General features: G+C 35.9%; 2 protein-coding genes and 1 non-coding gene across 11 annotated transcripts in view; all 3 read right to left on the bottom strand.

The window, feature by feature from the left end:
* sh3pxd2aa (SH3 and PX domains 2Aa) overlaps positions 1-4,937 on the bottom strand; it is a 168,043-nt gene extending 163,106 nt beyond the window's left edge. For all 8 annotated transcript variants that reach the window (XM_087236051.1, XM_087236055.1, XM_087236048.1 and 5 more), the window contains exon 1: positions 4,386-4,937. In XM_087236051.1, coding sequence (XP_087092177.1) covers positions 4,386-4,457 — 72 coding nt within the window. In that variant the 5' untranslated portion in view covers positions 4,458-4,937. The remainder of the gene's footprint in view (positions 1-4,385) is intronic.
* A 2,338-nt stretch (positions 4,938-7,275) lies between these two features.
* stn1 (STN1 subunit of CST complex) lies at positions 7,276-21,778 on the bottom strand. Of its 2 annotated transcripts, XM_087235315.1 has the most exons (10): positions 21,748-21,778; positions 21,486-21,646; positions 17,765-17,860; positions 17,600-17,677; positions 16,326-16,493; positions 16,071-16,191; positions 14,289-14,439; positions 10,511-10,636; positions 10,165-10,237; positions 7,276-7,655 (listed from the first exon to the last, which is right to left on the bottom strand). In XM_087235315.1, the coding sequence occupies exons 2-10, from the start codon at positions 21,619-21,621 to the stop codon at positions 7,498-7,500; spliced, it is 1,107 nt and encodes a 368-aa protein (XP_087091441.1). In that variant the 5' UTR covers positions 21,622-21,646; positions 21,748-21,778; the 3' UTR covers positions 7,276-7,497.
* A 1,461-nt stretch (positions 21,779-23,239) lies between these two features.
* On the bottom strand, positions 23,240-23,311 carry trnae-cuc (transfer RNA glutamic acid (anticodon CUC)). Its single transcript has one exon. It is a non-coding gene; the product is annotated as a tRNA-Glu (tRNA).
* Between the last annotated feature and the right edge of the window lie 1,320 nt (positions 23,312-24,631).

The following is a 24,631-nucleotide window of genomic DNA, read 5'->3' as shown; positions in this document are numbered from 1 at the left end:
ACAACACCGCTCTTGAGTATGCGCGCTCAACTCCCCCTCCCTGCTTTACAGTACGCATGCGACAACACAGCTGATCAGAACGCGAGCGACAACACCGCTATTCAGTACGCGCGCGGCGACAACACCCGCTTTAGGTCCGATCATTTCCAGCTCTTTTTCATCCCCGCTACTAGGAGCACACTCCATTTCCGCATTACTGGATCTGTAGCGACAACAGACCGCAAAGGATGATGGCCACGCCTGGGCTGATGGGAATTGTAGTTTCCGCTACCTCCCGTTCGCTTCATTCGCCAGAGCAAATTTTCTCAAAAGACCTATAGTTTTATCGAGTCATCGACTACGGTAATATCGAAAAAAATTTCTATTGCGGTATGACGGTATTTACAATACCGTTACATCCCTAATATATATATATATATATTGCTGCTTGTTAAAACTACTTCTTTAAATTCTTTAAAATTAGCTGAAACAACACACAATTCTTGGGGTTTTTGGGGACAACTTAAATGTTTTATGTTTAATCCACTTAAAATTGTACAAACTAATAAGTTAACTAAATTGCGTCGTGTTGCCCCAGCACACATCGATTGTGTGGAACTGTGTGGATTATTTGTTTTTTTACAGTGTAAAAAATGCTGGGTTTAACACAATTCTTTCATGTTGTCCCAACACAAATCAACAACCCATGCTCATTCTGAAAACGTACCACTATATACATTACAACAGGCAACTTTATGAAATGAAATAAATGTAGTGAACTCAAAATTTGCTGAAAGTTAATTCTACTGAATTGAAAAGAGTTTTGAACATACGCTGAAAAAAATGATGTTTGCAAAACTGTTGCAAATAATTTATTTGAGTTGAATTTAAACAAAGTAAATTTAATAAAATTCAACTTAATTTGTTTGTTTAAATTCAGCCAAAATAAATTGTTTACAGCCACTTAACATTAAACATTAAGTAAATCCAAGAAATCATCTCTGAATATTTTTTCAGTGTAGTGTTGAAGATAATGAGTTAATTAAATGCCTCATTACTGCAACTTAAATGGAGTAAGTTCACAGTACTCATGTAGATTAGTTTTTAACTCAAACTCAATTTTGCAATCGGTTTCCTCAAACGGTTTGAGTTTCCACACAATTCATTCATGTTGTCCCAACACAAATCGATTAAGTTAACACTTAGATTGACCATAAAAAAATGCAAGTTGTCCCAATGAAATCTCAACAATTGTGCTGGTTCAGCTATTTTTTATTATTATTAAGTATTTTGAACGAGAATTTTTTTTAATTTTTTTTTGAGTGTGTGCTCAAATTGCTTCGTTTACTCGAATGGAGTAAGTTCACAGTACTCATTAGGATTAGTTTTTGAACTTGGTTTGTTGCAATCAGTTTCCTCAAATAGTTTGAGTTACCTTAACTTTTTTACAGTATCCAGTATAGTGGTATATACAGTATTTTTACAGTTTTACAGTACAGTGGTTTGGAAGCAGTGTCAACAAAATTTTATGAAAACGTAACAATACTCCTGACCATACAGAAAAGCGCACCTTTTCTTTTGACTCAGAAATTAGAGATTGTTTAAACTTTTGAGAAAAATTGGATTATATCCAGACCTGGTTGTCAGATGACAAAATGTAACTTATGACAAACACATCAGATAAATGGTGCATGTCTTGTATTTTATGTAGTGTTTAATCTCATAACTTGTGTTTCCTTCATGATAACAAATGTTCCCAAATGCACTAAACCAATAGTAAACTTAATACTTTTTAATTAAATAACACATAAACTGTTAACCCAAAATAAAATGTGCACTGAACCACCTCTGTGGTGTGTTTCTATCTTTAAAACCTTAAATGCTGCTCACTTTTTGCTCTAAACAAGACAATTTCTGGTTTAAAAAAGAAAAAAAGAGCATTAAAAAGTATGTAAACAACTAGAATATTTGGTTTGCTGTTCAAATTGGGTTTGGGGTGTCAATCCTTTTAACTTAAACGGACATATTCAAATCTTTTATTTGATTTGCACACTAGAAATAGGTCAGCTAATAAGCTAATTGGTAACATTAGCTATCTGAACTTTGTGTACAGTAGGTCAGATATATTTGCTTTCACTGACGCACACAATACTCCTTGGATCATTCTCAAATCATGAAGGAGAACTGGATCGTTAGGTTTTTACTTTAGGTTAATTTTTTATTAAAGAAAGATACGCCAAACACACACACACACAAACAAAATCAACTGTTATATGAATTGAGTCATTAGTAATAAAAAATTGGATAACTGGAAATTTCTATTAAATTTAAAAACACAAGGGGCGACACGGTGGCTCAGTGGTTAGCAATATCGCCTCACTGCCAGAAGGCCGCTGGTTCGAGTCCCTGCTGGGCCAGTTGGCATTTCTGTGTGGAGTTTGCATGTTCTCCCTCACAGTCCAAAGACATGCGCTATAGGTGAATTGGATGAACTAAACTACTATTGTGTATGTTTGTGAATGAGTGTGTATGGATGTTTCCCATTACTGGGTTGCAGCTGAAAGGGCATACGCTGTGTAAAACATGATGGATAAGCTGGCGATTCATTCCGCTGTGCCGACCCCAGATTAATAAAGGGTCTAAGCCGGAAAAAAAATTAATGAATGACTAAAAACGCAATGCAACATACTGAGAAAGCATGTTAATACGTATTCAACTCAGTACAACAAGCTGGTAAATGAACTAGGTTTAAAAAAAAAATATGCACCCTATATAATTTATGTGTATCTAGTTTCTAGCACATGCTTTCACAAAATCGTATAAATATTTCAAACAAACTTCAGAGCCCATCTTTTGCAGGAAACACATACGTTTCTACTCCAGCCATATATGGTCACTTTTTCAGGCCACCAAACTCAGGGAGTTGTGGCCTAAATTGCTGGAAAAAGTGAGGTGTGTCTGAAAGTGACACCAAACATCCCAAGCCACTGACCAGTTCCTCTGAATCGTTAGTGAGTTGCCAAATATTCAAATACATAATGTTAATAAACTGTTCATTTTGTGTGGAGGATTACAATTCAATATTGTTTTATTTTTTTAAATTGATGTTAATAATATCATAATTGTGCAATTGATATTACGCAGGGGGGTTTGGGGGGGATTGACCCTACCTAATGAATGCTTCTTCCCTCCTAAAGTAGATGAAAATGAGATGTATGGGGGGGGGGGGGTATTTATCTGTATTTAAAGTAAAATGTTAATAATTAAAATTTTTGATATTATAAATATACATTTGACCACCCCTATAACAGTTCAAACCACTGTGAATGCAATTACGCCAATAAGTCTATTCGAGAAAAACCTCTGAAAGCGTCAGATCTAGAGAACCAATAGACATCATGTTCACAAGACATTTAAGCTACAGCAATATCTGAAATAGACTGTTAAAAAAAATCCGTTATTTTTCGATATTAAAAAAAATAAAATAATAACGGTAAAATAAATTACCGTCTGTTATTTTATGGCAAATGTCTGTAATTTAAGAGCAGTTATTTTACAGGTTTTTTTTCCAGCTGCCAAAAAAAAAAAAAAAAAAAAAAAAACATAAAATAACAGATTTTTTTTTACAGTGTAGCTAATCAGAAAAGTAGGTCAGAATACACCAATTATCCCTCAAAACAAAGAAAACTTAAATAAGTGTTATTAATAAACTAGATGAAATTAAAAATAAATTCATAAATGACTGAAGCATGTATTACACAAACCGAAACAGTTGACCCCCATGATCCTCAATTTATAATTCGCACACTGATGTTACCTGCAGAAAAGTGATCATTCAATTCTGTAATGATTAATGAATGATGTGTTTAAGTTTTAACAACACACAATCCATTTCCCAGTGATTGGTTGCAGCTGGAAGAGCATTCGCTGAGTAAAACATTTGCTGGATAAGTTGGCGGTTCATTCTGCTGTGGCGACCCCTGAATAATTAAGGGACTAAGCCGAAAATAAAATGAATGAATAATCCTATGAGGCAAATATCCACCACTTAATGTCAAGTAAAGTGGGTATGGTTGAGTAGAGCTTGTAAAGGTTCAATCTGTAATTGTTTTGTTTGATGGTACTGTTTTTATATAATAAACTGTAGCCGTGTTCATTCATGCACCACAGATGTATGTATGGCTTATACGTGCATTATCCTCCAATAAAAAATAACAACATATAGCAACTCTCTGACTCATCTCTGCTAATGACAATGGCCATACTTTTTAGAGGACAACGCAAACGTATCTGGCGTTCACGACGTCGCAGAAATGTTCTTAATCGTGATCCAGATGCGTCTTTCTTTATCTGTATCTCAGCATCAGGTTCGAGAAGGACGCAAGGTGAATAGGTAGCCAACTCACGTAATGTTTGGATGGATTCCTCCTCTTCTCCACATCCACCACTTTTACATCCAAAACTGTCCGGAACTGCATTGTGAAAACGGAGGCTTCGGAAGCACCGTTAGTGGTCAGAATAAACGGACAGGCAGTCACGAAGACGTCTGAGCGGAGAATATCGCCTCAGTGAATGCAAACGATTGTTGCCCCCCGGCCCGGCCGTTCACACAGTCCGTTTATTCCCCCTTGACGTAATGTAGATACGAATATCGAGTGATAAACGAGGCAAAACTTATATCCCCCTGCAGGAAACGATCACCCGGGTATCCATTTCTCTCCTAGCGCAGAGCGGATTCTGTGACCGCCGCGTTCCAGCCGAATTCGAATTCGAATCGAGACGCGTTCTAAAGTGACATTCTGGAATCCGGATCGACGCGTCATAAAAGGAGCAAGCGCGTCTCTTTTGTAGTGTGTCTGAAGTCGGGGATTCTCCTCAAACGTGAGCGCGGCGCGCGTCATAAAGGCCGGAGCGCATTCACCGCGAAGTCCATTCGGCAGGAAGCGCGCGCACACACTGGGATATTTGGGCAATGGGGCTGGGCTTCTTGACAAGGGCTCTGTTGCAGTTTAAGAGCCTCTACAGGGGGAACAAAACGAGTGTTGTGTTCATATTATTGTCTTGCTTGGTAAGTGAGACAATGGCTGGATTTGTACAGAGAATCGTTTGTTTGGTTCAGTTTGTGATAGAAAATAATGCAGTGAAATGTAGAATATCAAGACTATATGGATAAGAACAGTCAAGATAAACTCTCCATAGATATGAATGTAGTCTTAATATGTATAAGAGGTTTTCAGAAGATCTGCAGGCGGCGCGTAGAAGTCATCTTTTCTGAAATAACTAACAACAGGGGTCGTGATGATTTGGGTTACTCATACATACAGGCGCTGGGCATAAATAGACCTGAACGCGGTATAGATACAGATGTGCTCATCTCATGGACAGTGACGTATCTATTTGATCATAGTGACTTCTTCTGGTCATTGGGTGCAACTACAGTTTCAAACCAATCATTTAAAGGGATAGTTCACCCCCCAAAAATCATGTTAGAGTGAAGGAACTATGATGAAGACACCTTGTGGGCTAATCGGCTACTAGCATAAAACTGGTGCCCTCGAAAAAATCTCTAAAGGATTTTCACATAGGCTTTCGAAGATTGCAAATAATAAGCTCTGTGTTCAAACACATGCAAAAGGCACGTAGGTTTACAGATGTGTTTTTGTGTATTTATTTGTTTATGATATATAGCGTGGATTATAATATAATAAACCAACAGAGTAAATCTTTGTCATGGACCATATTTCTAATAATAAGCTTGAAAAGTTGTCTGTAGGGTGTGCTGATGTCACAGGCGAGCGCCCCGAAGGCACTGTAATCCGTTTATAGCCTAGCTTGTCAATTCTAGCGTTTGCATTTAAGGTCCAAAAGTGCTAAAAGTTGTATTTTCATGTGAGGATTAACCAGTTAGATAAAACGTGTAAAGGTGGATTTATACTTTCGCCTAGCGCCACATCGCACACCTCCGCTGACTGTGCGCGCACCTCGCGAAACGGACAAGGCTATTATACTTGTTGCATTTGCCGTTGTGATATTCTTTAAAATGACAGGGGGCGATCAAAAGAAACTGACCGTAAAGCCAGACGGATAAACAGTAGAAAGTTTCCAGAACTACGTCATATCATTATCATTCAAGATTTTTTAACTAAATATTTCTTAGAATTTTTATAAATTATTTTAATGATTATAAACATTTTATAACCATTCAAGATTTTTTTTATCAAATTTTGACGCATTACTTGCTTTTGTTGTATATCTTGCCCAGTTTTACCTAATAAAGTTTATTAAAATATTAATGAGAGGGGAACATGAGTTGCTCTACAAATATATATTTTTATTATGGCAAGAATAAAAGCAAAAAAAAGCACACTTACTAAAAAATACAGATGTTTTGTAGATTTAGTCCACAATTCACACATTGCTGTCTGACTAGTTTCTGTCCTCTACTTATGCTAAAAAGGCAATAATGGTCCAACATTTCTGACCATTATCACCAGTAAAGCCTAGAAAAACATGGCGTCAATTTATTTTAAATCGATAGGTTCAAACATTCATTTCCAGTTATCAAAGAAAATATTTGTTCTTTAATTACAGTTTTGTAGCTGTTACATTGTTTTAAATTCAAAATTGTAATATATTAGTGTAAAAGCTATAAATGGTGGAAAAACATATTTTTTAATTGTGTACCTGGGTCTCCATTTTTTCCATGGCCTCTCTTTTTAGATTCAACAAACTTATTCCTCAGGTTTTTCCAAACCTTTTAAGAAAAACTCCTCATTTCCCACTGCTGTTGCAATTTTAAGCCAAGAATTATTGGTCATCTGGTTATCTCTATCACGGATCATTAAGATGATTGTACAGTCGTACCCGTTTCAGACAAAATCTCTTCAAAGTTATTCAAATTCAACTCAAATCAAACGCGGCGCAGCGCACACAGTTAGCTCAAGTCTCAAAAAAAAATCATGCACTCCGCCAGCCGAAATCACGTCGCGCGCACCCAAAGCGAACCTCTGCAAACTCCACGATGATGTCATATCATCAATTCAAGCAAACTAGTGGGCGCATCGAGTATAAACCAGGATCAAGTGTGATGAACTCTGTTTGAACACAGAGCTTATTGTTTGCAATAAGCAATGGTAATTCTAATAGTTTAATAAAATGAATTAGATTTTTGGAAATCACCAAATGACAACCCCCTCCCCACCCTCATTGTCCTGCGAGAGGTCCCGACCCTCACTTTGGGAACCGCTGTCTTATGTTACATGTGAAGCAGTGAAAGAACAAACAATATGCTTCTGGTTGCAGTTCTCTAAACAACTCCCGTTTATTGCTAATAACAACAAATTACCTATAAAAAGTATGCAGTGAGAAAAGTAAGCAACAAGCAAATAATAAATATTCGTCTTTAATTATTAATTGTAAAAAAACAGGATTCTATACATTGTTAAAAGTCTATCTTCATGATTGTATTTTTGAAACATTTTGATTTTGTTTTATGGCATTATTTCAAGTAATATGATGCTACAGAACAATGTAGTGCGCTTCTGTTGTGCTTATAATATCACTGTTGCTTTCTAAGAAAGTCAGGGCAACCTCCAGCACCTCTCGACTCAGATTCTGGCTGTAGCGCTGCCTCACGCTGGACAGTATATGAAGGACATGGCATCCTTTCTCTGCATCTGCAAAAACAAGAAACACGAGACCAATCCTCTATTCGTTTAACAAGACCTAGGTTTCTTTTAAAATAATCAATGCTTAGATAAATAAATTTATAATGAGACAACCATCAACTATATAATTCAGCATTCATTATAATGATATAATGAGAATGGTATAGTTCACCCAAAATTGAAAATGTACTCATTATTTACTCGCTAGCAAGTGGTTCCAAACCTGTTTGAGTTACTTTATTATATTGAATAGTCGAAAAGAGAATTTGAATAAAGCTGAAAACCTGTAACCATTCACTTCCAGTAGAAAAAAACAAATACTATGGAGATCAATGGTTACAGGTTTCCAGCATTCTTCAAAATATCTTATTTTGTGTTCCACAGGGGAAAGAACATCAAACAGTTTTAAGTAAAAGGTGATTAAATGATGAGAGAACTTTCATTTTTGTGTGAACTTTCTCTTTAGTTCAAGTTTGATTCATTTATATACAGGGTGGGCCATTTATATGGATACACCTTAATAAAATGGGAATGGTTGCTGATAGTAATGTCCTGTTTGTGGCACATTAGTATATGTGAGGGGGCAAACTTTTCAAGCTGGGTGGTGACCATGGTGGCCATTTTGAAGTTGGCCATCTTGGATCCAACTTTTGTTTTTTCAATAGGAAAAGGGTCATTTGACACATTAAACTCATTGGGAATTTCACAGGAAAAACAAGGGTGTGCTTGGTTTTAATATAACTTTATTCTATTATTGACAATCCAACACAATGAGCGGCACATTAAACAGATTTTATAAGTGGTTAGAAACTTGTAAATAACCGATGTATATATTAGAGTTTGAAATTTAAAACAATTGAATAGTTATAAAACTAAAATTTAGTGACAAACTATTTCTTCGATGACTAGAAAGGAATATATTTGAACCTATTGGTTTACAATATACTGATGCCCTGTTTTTCTAGGCTTTACTGGGGATAATGATCAGAATGTTGGACCATTATTGTACTTTTTTGCTTTCATTCTTGCCATAATAAAAAAATATTTGTAGAGCAACCCATGTTCTCTTGTCATTGACAGTTTAATAAACTGAATGGTTATAAAAATCCTTATAATCATTAAAATAATTTATTAAAATAATAATATTATAATAATTATATTATAATATTAGTTTAAAAATCTTTAATAATATTAATGATATGGTATCTACTTCTCTGTTTATCCGTTTGATTTCATGGTGGATTTCTTTTGACCGCCCCCTGTCATTTTAAAGAATATCACAGCCCCTTTCACACAGTGATACCGGTAAATTTCTGGAAAATTTCCGGAATGACTTTACCGGTATATTCTAAAAAGCGCTGTTCACACAGGCAGAAATTTTCCGGAAAAGAGCATTCACACATCCATTCCAAAATACCGGTAAATTCTGACATCATTCACCACAAATGAGCTTTAAATGGCTGCGCTTGTATTTGTAAACATTTGACTAAATTACAAACTCTGTGGATGATCAATATTGTGAACAACTTTCGCAGGATCACTTTCGCATGTCGAGATGTTCATAATATGTGCGTGTGCAGGCGCTCATAGGCGCACGCAAAGCTTGAAGGTAAACAAACAACGGCTTATCATAAGCATCTCATCGATGATTATTTACACAGTTGGCATTAAGAAGAACATATAAACGTGATCTGACTAACTTCTAGCAGCTAAATGTGTCTGGAAAAATATTCAAAGGCTTTTATCCTCACAAACCGCGCAGACGTAAATGCGTCTGACTGTTGTGATTGGCTAAAGCAGACGTCTCACGTCAGCACGTTCTAGACGTGCACACGCTTATTACGGGAATCTTCCTTCTGCATTCACACAGCGCAGCATTCCAGCAAATTGCCGGTAATGTTACAACTTCTCTTTCCGGAAAATAGCCAGAACGAATTTACCGGTATTTTCAAAAAGGACCTGTTCACACATACAACCTGTCTGTATGTGTGAAAGGGGCTATTGGCAAACGCATCCAGTATAAAAGCCTTGTCCATTCCGTGAGATGCGTGTGCAGTCAGCGGAGGTCAGCGATGCGGCACCAGGCGAAAGTATAAATCAGGCTTTAGGCAGCCCCAAATATTTACAATAGTCTAACTGGAAGGTTATAAGCACACGTAGGGCAATTTCTAGAGAATGTAAAGAGAGGGAGGACTTCATTTTAGAGTGAAGGCGAAGTTGATAAAAGCTATTTCCAAACACACTTGAAATGTGTTTATTAAATCTATTACGTTTATTAAAATTTAATGTATTAAATTTAAATATTAAAAAGTTCTGATCTAATGTTGCGTCCAGGTTTTGTATTTGGAGTGATCCGAACTCCTTCAAGTTGCCTAAAATGGGGCGTTTACAATTTGACTAATCATTAGGCCCAAATATAATAACCTCTGTTTTCTCCTCAACAGAGGACTCATTCTTCTTTAACCAATCAGAATCAAGTATTCCAAAGAATGTGATAATAAATAGATGTACAACTCACATTTTTCCCGTTTGGTATCCTCTCGTAAAACATCCTTGATCGCTATATGAAGATCTTTGTCTTGTTCTGTTACCTAAAGCAGTGAAGATTATAAAAATGTAATTACATTTTAGAGCAGTTTTTAGAGGCTTATGTGATACATAACATCTTATTATGGCTAAACCGTGTGTTTATAATCCCCTCTAAAAATCCTATTCGGAAATAAGAAGCATGTCTGGGAAGCAGATATTATACATCATCTCTTTAAATCTTTGTTGTTAAGAGTCTCTCGGGGTAGTATTGACCAGCTTTCTCTTCATTATGAGGACATGCTTGCTAATAAGTGTGTGTATGTGTGTGCGCATACGTTGTAGACTTCATCCTGGGTGCGCTTTTTGCGAAATATTTGCCCTTCGTCCTGGAGGAAACTCAGGGTTTCTTTTAGAAGTTTTCCAACTTGTGTGGCAAATGATGTCCCGGGCTGATCTGCCTCCTTCAGAGGAAAAAAATAAAAATAAATGCATCATGTAGGATTAGTCACCTCCAACAATGTATCACCTTTCTGGGATGCATCATTTAAAAATGACCCATCCCTCCAAAAAAAGGCTTTAAGAAGTAAAGAACGTTTCAATGAAATGCATATTGCATGCGCGTTCTCAACTGATTCTGAATGTGTCGATAGGCATCTCATTAGCATATCCCTTTCTCATCTCCATATGCTGCTGTCCTTGAATCTTCAGACTAGAAGCATCTCAGAGGAGACTCATAAAAGTGCTACCAATGATCACTCCCTGCTGCCTTCAAACAGCACAACACGTTCCCCCTGCCGTGCCCACCACAAGTTATTCCTGGCTCCTACATACCATTATACACTCCAGCCAAGAGTAATGACATTGAACAAGGACGGTTTACTTTGATAACGTCATGCGTTCATCTTTTGAATATGTTATAGCTGCACGATTTTGGAAAAACAGGGGTTTTTTTTTGGTTATGCATTGTTTAAAATAGAGATAATAATTTCTTCAAAACGTAACAAATAATTCCACTTAAAAAAATCAAATAGTATCTTACTAGAGGCTCTAATCAATTTTTTTAAAATATGATTATTTGTTCATAAAATTTGTAATCTTTTTTTGTTCTTTGAAATCACAGTTAAAGTCAGATTCATTAGCCCCCTTTAATTTTTTTTCTTTTTTTTTTTATATTTCCCAAAATATGTTTAACAGACCAAGCACATTTAGACTTAGTCATTTAGCACACGCTTTTATCCAAAGCGACTTACAAATGAGGAAGCAATTTACACAACTATAAGAGCAACAATGAATAAGTGCTGTAGGCAGGTTTCAGGTATGTAAAGAAAGTGTAAGAAGTAAAACAATAGTAATTTTTTAATTTATTTTTTAGTGGAGGAGTCAGAGAGGGAATTGCATATTAGTAAAGAAAGTGGAGACTAAATAGTTGAGTTTTTAGTCGTTTTTTGAAGACAGCGAGTGACTCTGCCGTTCTGATGCAGTTAGGGAGTTCATTCCACCAACTGGGCAGATTGAGCATGAGAGTTCGGGAAAGTGATTTCTTCCCTCTTTGGGATGGAACCACGAGGCGACGTTCATTCACAGAACGCAAGTTATAAATAATTAATCAATAATAAATAATAAATATAAATAATTATTCAACATTTTCACAGTATGTCTGATAATATTTTTCTTCTGGAGAAGTTGTTTTATTTCGGCTAGAATGAAAGCAGCTTTTATTTTTTTTAAATTTTTAAACCATTTTAAGGTCAAAATAATTAGCCTCTTAAAGCTAATTTTGTTTTTGATGTTCTGCAGAACAAACCATCGTTATACAATAACTTGCCTAATTACTTTAACCTGCCTAGTTAACCTAATTAACCTAGTTAAGCCTTTAAATTTCCCTTTAAGCTGTATAGAAGTGTCTTGAAAAAATCTATTCAAATATTATGTACAGTCATCATGGAAAAGATAAAACAAAACAGTTTTTAGAAATGAGTTAATAAAACTTTTATGTTTAGAAATGTTTTGAAAAAAAATCTTCTCTCTGTTTAACAGAAATTAGGGGAAAAATAAACAGGGGGGCGAATAATTCTGACTTCAACTGTATGAACAAAAAATAGGAGCAGCCATTTGTAGTGTTGTCCAAAACCTTAGTGCATGTTCCAAAATGTGCAGTCAATCATTCTTACAATGCACCGCAATAGCAAATACAACCCGTGTGCACTCAATGGCTACAGAATACACCAAATGAATTTCCATGTTTGACATGAAATCCTACCAGTTTAAGTTTATAAATAAATTGTTAAAGAGTTCAAATTATTATTTGTATACATGATAAAAATCAAAATATTTTATTTCATTTCTAACCGTAAGTTCACACCGAAAGCGGCGAGAGCGTCCAAGGTCACTCTGGCCGCCCTGGCGACAACGCTCTCTGCCTTCAGCTCCCGCGGCGAGAGCGTCAAAAACTCACTACATTGATCTCATATTTAAAGGAGCCGTTGCAGCATATCAGTTACATTCCTGCATAAAACATGTTTCTAGCGTGAAAATGTTGCGCACTTCTTATCAAATTCATACAACAATGGAAGATCAAGTTGCGTATGGTGTGGCTTTGCTCTATTTATCCAATATGTGTCCATATGTCTGAAATATCCTGAAGCAGCAGTACTGTTTTGTACCGTCACATCGCGTGAGATTTTTTTTAAGATAAATTTATATAACATTAATGAACATCAGTAACTTGCCAGTAACTTATTTAATGTATGTTCCTGTAGGAAAAAATTGTAAATAATTGGAAATCCGGCGACCGCAATAATCAAACCCTTGGGAACAACTGTGATCGGAACCAAAGTTCACAGGTCTGTGTTCTCTGAACTGCTATCAAGCGATGGACATCTTCATTCTGATTGGTTGCCGCCGAACCGCGTCATAGCTCATTACCATAAAGTTGACTTCATTTCAACTCTCCTCGACGCTCACGCCGGCGAAGACGCGCCGCGCTGCTCCTCGCCGCTTATCGCCGCCGGCTCTCATTGAAAATGAATGACTTCCGGCTACTTTGACGCTCTCGCCGCTTTCGGTGTGATTGTACGGTTATAGACAGCTTACCAAGTGTTTTAAATGACTATCACAGGGTCTAAAGTTTAATATCTAAACCGTCTGAGATTTATCAAGCAGCAAAGCACAAACAAAAAAGGCCTCTCCTGTCTTCCACTTGTTTTTAATCACTACTTTAAGTGAGCTGTTTTAGTGGACTTATGTAGGGAATAGTCAATGAGGGTATAGGCAATGATTTCAGATACAGCCAAGGTTGTGGACCTTTCCTGATCCCGTCCCTCGCTCTCTCCAAATTGGCCTCATGTCCAACTAATATCCTATCATAATGAAGCCCAAAAACAATAACAAATATAAATAATTATTCAACAAATCACTCTTAAAGAATTCAAGTTTCACAACGAGATGAATCAGCATTTTTGAAGAATGGCTTGAATTATTTGTTCAGTGTCAAAAACATTGTCGCCACCTATTTGTGTAACAGTGTGACCATCGCAGTTTTTCTGTGAAAATCTGAATATTTTAATAATTTTCCTTTGGCTTAGTTCCTTATTTATCAGGGGTCGCCACAGCAGAATGAACCGCCAACTATTCCAGCATATGTTTTACGCAGCGGATACCCTTCCAGCCGCAACCCAGTACTGGGAAATACCCACACACACACACACACCACACTCTTACACTACGGCCATTTTTGCTTACCCAATTCCCTTATAGCGCATGTCTTTGGACTGTAGGGGGAACCGGAGCACCTGGAGGAAATCCATGTGAATCCCGAAAAAACATGTAAACGCCACACAGACATGCCAACTGGTCCAGTGAGGACTCAAACCAGCAACTTTCTTGCAGTGAGGCGACAGTGCTAAACACTGATCCACCATGCTGCCGATCTGAATATTTGTAACACATAAATATAAATCTGGCTGAAAAGAGCAGTATAATTATTATTTTTTTGTTCCCATGGGGTATTTTCATCTTTATTAGGACAAGAAAGTGAAAAGGAAGAATTAAACTAACTAATTAAACTCAAATTCTTTAAAAGAATCAAACTCAGATCTCTCTCATGCTCCGTACCTGTTCTGCTGAAGATCTCTGGATCAGTGGATGTAAGAGGAACTCAACATCATAAGGACGAAACCTGGTCACCTCTTTCTCCAAGAGGAACTCCTTAAGGATGAGAACTGCCCGAGACAGCAGATACTGGGGATGTGAGGAACCACCTGCTCTGTAAATGAAAATAAAAGCAGAAATATCTTTAAAGCCTTTCAGAATACATTTAAAATATGAAGCCTTAATCAAGCATTAAGTTCCCCCCCAAAGATAAGAATGACCTCATCATTTATTCTACCTCTTAGGGTTTTAAACCTTTATGAGTTTTTTTCCTCTGTTGAACAAGATATAGTGAAGACGAATATATTTTGAAGAATGTTGGTTAGTGGGACCAATCAACTTCCATAGTGAGAAAAAAATTCGTATGGAAGTCAATTTTTCAATAAACATTTTTTGTATAACAGAAGAAAAAACTAAAATAGGATTTAAATTGGAACAAGGATGAGATGAGGAGGACAGAATTTAAATTTTTTAGTCAAACTATCCCTTTTTTTCAAACTTAGTAAGTAATATACAGTAATGCAACAAATTGTAACAGACAAATTTTATGTAATTATATATTTACGCACATAATTACACAAAACAAAAACCTTTTGTCAAAAGGTTTTTAAGCTAAAAGCAGGGCTTAATTTGTGCCAGAACATGCCGGATCCGGCACCTCTAAAATCTGATCACTGCCTCACCCCCCACCCTTTCGTTCGTGATAGACCCCCGCTCTTCACTTTTGTCCTTCGTCCGTGACACCCCTCCACTTCGTCCGTGACACCCCTCCACCCCCCCTCTCCACTTTCCTGCGCGACATCTCTACATTCCTCAGGTGACATGCTGGATCCGTTACCCCGATTCCAAAGGACCTCGCAATTCACAAATTAAGCACTGGCTAAAAGTAATATATTGTCATTAATTAGGCAAAAACAGACAAACAGAAATCTTTATAAATTAGATTTTTTTTTTTAAACAGAAATTTGCGTTTCATTCAGAAGTCAGATCGTTAGTTTAACATTCAACAATTCAAGTGATTTCCTTTATTAAGGACTGCAAGTAAATGAGAAAAACAAATATGTTAAATACATTTGGTGATCACCAATTGACCTTATTCTAAAATGTGGAAGGGTGCTCGTTTTTCGATTGTTTAAGAACTTCAGATTCAGCTGCCTATGGATGAAATTACTAGGAGTATTAAACGGCAGAAAACTGTCAAACTATTTGCTCTACAAATGAGCATGTTCATGACTGTACAGACAAAGCAGAATAATGTATAGTAAGAACATATCAGTTTGCAACATCAAGCAATGTAACGAGCCGTTTTTAATGTCTAAAAATGAATGGAAGTGAATGAGACAGGAAGACTTGAGCCAAAGCGATTTAAATGGATGCGCCCGCTCGTACACAGAAAATAAAGCCAATACTGTAAGCTTGGGAAAGTTTAGTAAAGTTGATCCACTGAAAAAAAAAAATTTGTTATGGGTAATCTTTAATCAAATTCTGAACATTTGCTTTTGCTTCCTTCTCGGATGATGTCGGTTTGATGGCTTCAGCCATTATTCTTAACCACGCCCCTCTTACCGTTAGTTTGCAATGAGAAAATGATGTATAAAAAGAAAGCTCCACCCACTACTCAATATTCTGTTTCAGCAGGAAGTACATCAACATTCTGAAACAAAAGTCTCAGCAGCTTCCCATTCATGCAGACTTTAAGCAAATCATGTACAATAACAGAGACCTCCATCATGCTGTTTAACTCACTCTGTGCAGCCCAGGTCATCACTCGGCATCTTGAACGGCTGATCGTAGCACTTTCTGTACAGCGGAGGCAGTTCCAGCATACGTGAGATCTGCACTGCCATCGCAGGGTCATGTACTTTATCTACACACACACAGAAATAACAGATACTGATTACTGCAAAATAACCATGACTCCAGCAGGTGTTCCACAAACAAGCAGTTTCTAACTGATAAAACAAACTAGATGTCATTCAAATCCCTGATGATTTTACTTACAGAAGGAGGTGGCCTTGATTTCCCTGTTATCTCTGGAGGTTTTGACAGTCCCTCGCACCCTCAGCAGGTCTCCGATCTCCAGCACGGTGCTCTTACGTTCAGCCTCTTTCAGCCCTTTGAGTTCATCCTCAATGTTAAAGCTCCTGGGGAATCCGCTAGCATCTCCACCTATATCAACATTAGCGCTGGATTAGTAACTGCTAGACTAGTAAATTAAATAGTGTTAAAAGTATGATATGGGAATTATTAGAATTAGTAGTGCTATATATATATATATATATATATATATATATATATATATATATATATATATATATATATATATATATATATATATATATATATATATATATATATATATATATATATATATAAAAAAACAGTTTACATACACTCTAAAGAAGGAACATAACAGTTTTAAAAAAATGTCTGATGATAAATCATTAATAAACGTTCACAATATTTGGTCCGTTAGGATTACCTAAATGACTTTGGGGTATCCTCCCACACGCTTCTTACAATAGTTTGAAGGAATTTTGGGTCATTCCTCCTGACAGAACTGGTGTAACTGAGTCAGATTTGTTGGCTGTCTAGCTCACACAAGCTTTTTCAACTCTGCCCACAAATTTTCTATAGAATTGACATCAGGGCTTTGTGATGGCCACTCCAAAGCTTTCACTCTGATGTCCTTAAAGCACATTTTAACTAATTTGGCAGTATGCTTAGGGTCATGGTCTGTTTGGAAGACCCATTTGTGGCCAAGTTTTAATTTCTTGGCTGATGTCTTGAGACGTTGCTTCAGTATTTCTACATAATGTTCTTTCTTCATGATGCCATCTATGCTAGGAAGTGGACCAGTCCCTCCTCCAGCAAACCACAACATGATGCTGCCGCCCCCATACTTCACATTTGGGATGGTGTTCCTAGCCTTGTAAGCTTTCCCCTTTGTCCTAAAAATGTAACACTGGTCATTATGCCCCAAACAGTTTAATCTTAGTTCCATCAGACCACAGGACATGTCTGCAAAAATTATTCTTTTTCCAAGTGTAATTTTGCAAATTGTAATTTGGCTTTTTTATTGATTCTGGCTTGTTGATTTTCCCATGTTGTCACAAAAGAAAGCAGTGTGTTTGAGGTTTTCCTTAAATACTATTCTACAGTTGTGCCTCCAATTAACTCAAATATGTTCCTATATACATAATTGATTGATTTAAAATATTTAGACAAAAAAATAATACTTGTTGTTGTTTATAGTGTCACATTTGGTAACTTACATGTTGTTGAACCTCCTTGATCCCGCCATTTCTCATCTTTCCAACAAAGACAATTAATGACCCCAGTACTGTCATCCACTGTGCATTGGAGGAACACAAACAAACAGTCAGACCAGTTGCAATGTGTCAACTTTTTTTACTTTTTACTTTCACTTTAACACAGACCTCCATAGCAGTAGAAATCCTCTCTCTCCCGCTTGTAAACAACAATCCCCAGTACATCCACCTGGAAGATGGGGTGTGTCTTGTAGAAATAAATCCCTACAACACATGTCAATTGAGAGCTTTCAGGCTTAAGACAGATTGTCCATACAATAAACTTAGAGATTGCACATGGGGAAGAAAAACTGAGAAATAATGAGAACTTTTTTCCAGTGATGCAAACAATACATTGCAGTACGATACTAATATAACACACATAACCTTACATCACAGGGACATTTATTTGATGTTTGTCTTCACATCTGAAAAACATATTGGAGCCAGTGGTGCCCCCAGAAGATTTTCTTAGGAGTGGCCAAATAAAGCCACACCAAATCTTGGACTGGCACACCAAAAATAATGAATTCAGTGTAATGTTATTTATTATTTTGTTTCTGGTAAATGAAATAATGTGGTTTTGATTAATGAATTACTCATAAAATATTGCAAGAATTCACTAAGTATATGTGCAAACCATATAAACATCAATATTTAGTTATTTATATACTATATATTATTATTATATATAACTAATATTATATATTAGTTATTTATATATTAATATTTAACTTTTTAGGTCAGATATTTTTCCACACTTTTATTGTACAATGTCTAAAATAATTAATTAATATTTAATTAATAAATATTTAATAATTAATTAAAACAGACAAATGAACAAACTGAACAAAAGGCATTACTATATACACACACTCACAATACAGACCCTAATAATATCATTTATCCATATTCCTTTTTGAGCCACAATATTAACAGCTTTTTCTATAGATGTACCTTTTTGCAAAATACATCCACAAAATAATTGATATTTTGGACTCTTGAAAGTTAACCAGCAAAAAAAATGGAGGTGCTAAATATACTAGATTCTGAAACGCTGATTTTAAAATGCAAAGAATTTATTTATTTATTTATTTATTTATTATTTAAAAATGTATTTATTTTTTGGATTTGTGGTTTTCAATTAAATAAAACACAATTTACATTTTAACTTAAACGATTTCTTAATAAATAGTTTACAATCTTGAGAACCCAAAGTCCTGTTTCATTTCTCGTTGTCAAACAATACTAATAAATTATAAAAACTTTATCTTTATTTGGAATTTACTTGAAATTGTTGTGGTAAAGTCAGCTTATCTGCTGGGGTTGAGCGCTAGTGGCTGCATTTCATTCATTCATTCATTTTCTTTTTGGCTTAGTCCCGTTATTAATCTGGGGTCGCCACAGCGGAATGAACCGCCAACTTCTCTAGCATATGTTTTACGCAGTGGATGCCCTTCCAGTTGCAACCCATCTCTGGGAAACATCCATACACTCTCATTTACACTCATACACTACGGACAATTTAGCCAACCCAATTCACCTGTAGCACATGTCTTTGGACTGTGGGGGAAACCGGAGCACCCGGTTGCTCTTGTTTCCCTCACAGTCCAAAGACATGTGCTACAGGTGAACTGATTAAGCTTATTTGGCTGTAGTGCATATGTGTGAATCAGTGAAAGCAGGAGTGTTGCATCTGCAAGGGCATCCGCTGCGTAAACACATATGCTAGAGAAGTTGGTGGTTCATTCCGCTGTGGCGATCCCTGATGAATAAAGGGACCAAGCCAAAAAGAAAATGAAAGAACATCAACAGGAAAATCATATTGGGGTGGCCATGGGGAGGCAAGTTTACGCAGGGGTGGCCATTACTACATTAATTTTATGTCTATTAAAGTTAGACATCTCCGTTTGGACATTAAATTAACATTTAGATTAAGTCTTGAAGATGTTTAAAATTCAGAATGCTCATACAACAGACCTTTTAAAGACATTAATTAGACCTTCACCGCAGATGTTTTTCAGACCAAACGTTTTTTACAAATTTTGGTAAGTTTGGTTTTATATTCGAACATTCCTTAATTTTAGCAGTCCCTGTATTTAACACACTATACTTTGAATATTCAGTCTGAAATCGCACACAGTTAAAAGTGATTAATCACTTAAAGTGAGTAAACCAGTTGCCATAAAAGCAACAAGTTGACTTTACAAAAATAATGTAAGTAAAACCATTGTAACTTGGAACTGTTAAGTTGACTTATTATTTATAATTATGCTAATTGTACTAACTTTTTTTTTGCAAATAAAAGTAAACTAATCACTTTTTTTCCAATACATCTTTATTATATTTGAGTTTCTTGCCAGCTTTTCTGTATCTAGCAAAAATATCTAGCATTAACCAAAATAAATCTGCTCTTTCAGACTCCAGTGTGTCTTCTAAATTCAATACAGGCAATAAAGTGCAGATTTTATAGACTTTATGGTGCACCAAATATGTAATATTGTGATAATGACAGTAATTATTTGAAAACATACTAAAATAGCCTGACATTGTAATAAAGATTAGTTGACTTTTAAAGTGTGTACTATTAGCATTTATAAAAATTAAGTCAGTTTAACAGTTCCAAGTTACAACGGGTTAACTTACATTATTTTTGTTAAATTATTTTGTTGCTTTTAAGGTAATTGGTTTACTCACTTTAAGTAACTAATCATTTTTACAGTGCATGTAAGCAGGGAGCGGACTTAAGCAATTCCAGCCATGGTGCCCAAAAGTTCTAAAATGCACTTTTAATTTCTTTTTTTATATAAATAAATTCATCTCCTTTTCTACATTTTATCGTAATCCGAAATAATAATGATTGGTAAAACTTTTATAACGATTTTATTCATTAATTCATTTTCTTTTCGGCTTAGTCCCTTTATTATTTCAGGGTCGCCACAGCGGAATGAACCACCAACTAAATGAACCATTTTGTTTTTAAAACTAAATCTTTACTGATTTGACTGCTAGACTAATCCATGATTAAAGGTGGGGGACACATTTCCACAGAAGTAATAATTACATTTAAATTTTTAAAAATGTAGACCCTCACCGTAAAAAATATGACAGAAAATAATGTTAGATAATATTTATAGGTATCAGTTATACTTCTATGTATTTATTTGGAGGCCGTTAGATTTCCTGGGACCCCAAGAGGCCACTTATCCTGATAGAGGTAAAGTTGGTTTTATATTTGTACATTCAGATATTCCCCTTAATAATATAATTTCATAAAAGTATTATTTGCAAACTTTAAATAGTGAAATCATATTAGCAGCCAATGACTATCAAAGTACAACATTTCTCATGGTCAAATAAACAGTGCTAATGTTGATTTCAAGAGATACTGGCAGGCTAATTCTGATTGAATATTCAAAGTAACATGGTAAACAATACAGAGACTTCTAAATGAACTAATGTGCGAATATAAAACCAACTTTACCTCTATCTTATCCTGCCTATTGGTAGAATCAGCCCCTGCATGCAAGTATGACTTCAAAACAACATTAGCAGCACTATTTAATTAACTGTAAACAATGTACATTGATAGTAGTTGGCTGCTAATATGATTTCCCTATCTAGAATTAGCAAACAATACTTTTCTGAAATTATATTGGAGAATGTCCGAACGAGCGAATGTAAGACCAACTTTACTTCAATCTTTATTATCTTGCAGGCATACTGTATGTGTGCTATTTGGGAAATTTTTATAAAAGCTTTTCAGTTTTTTTTTTATAGTTGTGTTGTGAGACACATCCGACGAACATATTTAAACAGACCAAGAACTGACTGTTTGAATTTACGTTACCGGGTACTTGTCTGGACTCTTTCATCAGTAGGATATCAGTGATGTAGAGTCTGCAATAGGAAGAAAACACGGGGTCCAGACCCCACAACATAGACGGCAGCTCATCCGCATCATCATCTCCCAGACTCACCGCCATCAGACATCACTGACGACAGCGAACACTAAAACACAACCAAACATGTACACTTAAGTTATCTTCATGTAACTCAGCTCGTTTTACTAGCTTGTGCGAGCAATTTTTGAATGAGTTTGAAAAGCCCACAGAGTCATGTTTGTGTTTTTCCGCTGTCTGCGCAGTTGAGTCACTGCGCACATAGGAAAAAGGAAATTGCGCTTGGTTCATGAATATTAATGAGCTTACGTGACGCGGATGTAAAAGTAACGAAACATGCTAAACTAATATTCAACATGTCTTAGATGGGATTCGAAATTTATCGGAACATACTACATTATGTTATATGTTTTATTATGACTTTGTCGCATATTTATTGTGTGTCATTACATGTGATTGTAGCATGAAATAACATATGTTGTTAGTATGATTTTAGCAAGAATTAACATGTTATTAGCATGTGCTAGCATGCATAGCATGTCACCAGAATGTTGCTAGCATATTTCTAGCAAGTTGTCAGTAGGATGTTATTTATTAGCCTGTGTTAGAATAGCTAGTCACAGTCTATGAGACTAGGGTGCTGAAATTGGTTGCTAGGGAGTGACTAGTAAGTGTAAATGTTATCAGTGATTGGCTTCTGGCTAGACTCTAGTTTGTAGGAAAGTTTGATGCAGAGTTACAAGCTCACAAAGGATAATCGAATGAGAGTCTTTTACAATGAAAGTCTATGGAACAGTTGCTAGGGTGCTGAAATTGGTTGCTATGGACTGACTAGGAATTTTAAAGGTCATAAGTGGTTGGCTGCTGGCTAGACTGAGTTAAATGAGGACCTATGGGCCAGACTCTAGTCTGATGCAGTTATGAGCTCACAGAGTTTGACCCAAAGTTAAGTCAAAGGGAATTTTCTGGGTCGTTTTTGGGAAAACCGAAAGTCGGATCAGTTAGAAAAGCAAAGCAACCCCAATCAGACCAGTCTGAAGATCTGACAAAACGTTTAAAGGATGTACCTTGAAAGGCTTAGGAGAAAATACACTTTAAAAACATCTCAGAAGAAAAAGAAGAAGTTTAAGTGGAATAAAAGTAGCCTACGTTGGCTTTTTCAAGCCACAATAATATTTTTTTAAAGGTACAGTACAATTAATTATACATGTTGCATCCGGGGATATATATTGTAAAAATCTCAAACTTACAAGCTTTTTGCAGCTTTTTGTTTTAAAAACTCTCTAATAACATACACTGCCATGTAATTTTATTTATCTTTATCATTTTTATTAGTAAACTCGTGCTTAAGCGGGAATGCGATAAACAGTATGGGCAAATTGGCCATAAAAATAATTTTAGGAGTACAAGTATCTTCTTCATAATAAGCAGCAATTCTCCCCGTGGGCTGAATGTGTGTTAAACGATTATATTAATGTATCTAGAACAGAAAAGATGATGAGGAAAAAATGTATGTGGTGTCCAGGCGGGGGCGCCATTTAACTAGTAAAACAAATTAATATTCTTTACAGACAAGAGAAATCCAAAGTTCATGCCAGAAACCAGAAACTCGCAGATGGTGAGAATTAAGTACATTGTTCAAAAGCAATAAGAAACACATTGATTTTTTTTTTTACTTGAGTTTAAATAAAAAAAATTTAAGTTCCCTGACCGGGAATCGAACCCGGGCCGCGGCGGTGAGAGCGCCGAATCCTAACCACTAGACCACCAGGGAGCGCTGGTTGATATCGCAGACATATTAGCTTTTGGCACCAGCTCGTCAAAATGAAAAGTAAATCTCGACACGATCTTCACAGGCGTTTTCAGTGCATTATTATTGTATGAGGTTTCATTAAGTCATGTGATTACTACAGATTCAGGTTTGAATCGAGTCAGATTACGAGCTTTGGAATTAAACTAGCAACGATGCCAATTACAGCCATTAACACTTGTGTTTTGTTCAAATTGACAACCCTTTCACTATATTAGTGCACTGTAAAACCCAACAGTCAACTTTATCAAATGAAATGAGTGTACTTAACTCAAAATTTACTGAAAGTTAATTCTACTCATTTGAAAATAGTTTTAAACACAGTGTTGAAGGTAATGAGTTAATTAAATACCTCATAACTTCAATTTAAATGAAGTTAATTCACAGTACTCAAATAGATTCGTTTTTAACTCAAATGGTTTATTGCAATCAGTTTCCTCAAATGGTTTTATTTGCCTTAACTTATTGGGTTTACAGTACTCATTGGTTTGAGTTCTCTTCATTTATAGAGTGTCACTGTGCTCAAATGGCTTCATTTACTAAAAATGGATTAAGTTTACAGTACTCATTACGAGTACTGTATTAGTTTTTGAACCTAAATATTTTGTTGCGATCGGTTTCCTCAACCGATTTAAGTTACCTTAACTTTTTGGGTTTAACAGTGTGGCTATTTGTGCCATATTCACTTCCATTATAACAACATTTTTGATTGCAAAGCCATGACCAGCATATAATCATGCATGCTTGATTATTGGTGGTTTTCCCTGCTGGGAAGAGGTACAAATTGTAATACAATTTGTTTGCTTGTTGGCACCATTAACCCTTTAAATAAGCCTGTGCAAAACCGATGAAGAGGTGGCTTCGTCTTTAAGGCGGCACATGAGATTAGGCCAGATATCAAATGTAGTATTTGGCCCAGATTTTAAAAATTTTTATGTGGGCCACGTAAGTTTGGCCAAACTTGACCCACTTTTAAAATACATTTAAATTATTTTTGTGTAAAGAAAAAATTCTACCAGTCGGGTCGCTTCAAGAAAAATCGTGGCCATAAAACGAAATGCTTCATGGGTTTATCAAATTCATGACACACCAACATATCTGGCCCAGTTACCGGTCTACTTGGCCGAGACTGGCAAAAGCTAATTGTGTGGGCCTGATCTGGGCCAGAGAAATTACGTGGAAATGCTCTCTTAAAAAATTGCTTTTAGGATGGAATTGGTAAGATCATTCCTAAAGCATGGAATAGTAAGTGAAAAGATTCGAGAAAGTGTTTTTTTTTTCTCT

Source organism: Danio rerio, chromosome 1 (genome assembly GCF_052040795.2).
Source record: "Danio rerio strain M-AB ecotype USA chromosome 1, GRCz13ab, whole genome shotgun sequence".
Classification (NCBI taxonomy): Eukaryota; Metazoa; Chordata; class Actinopteri; order Cypriniformes; family Danionidae; genus Danio; species Danio rerio.
The sequence above is the reverse complement of the archived record's forward strand: the minus strand, read 5'-3'. Positions and strand labels throughout refer to the sequence as shown.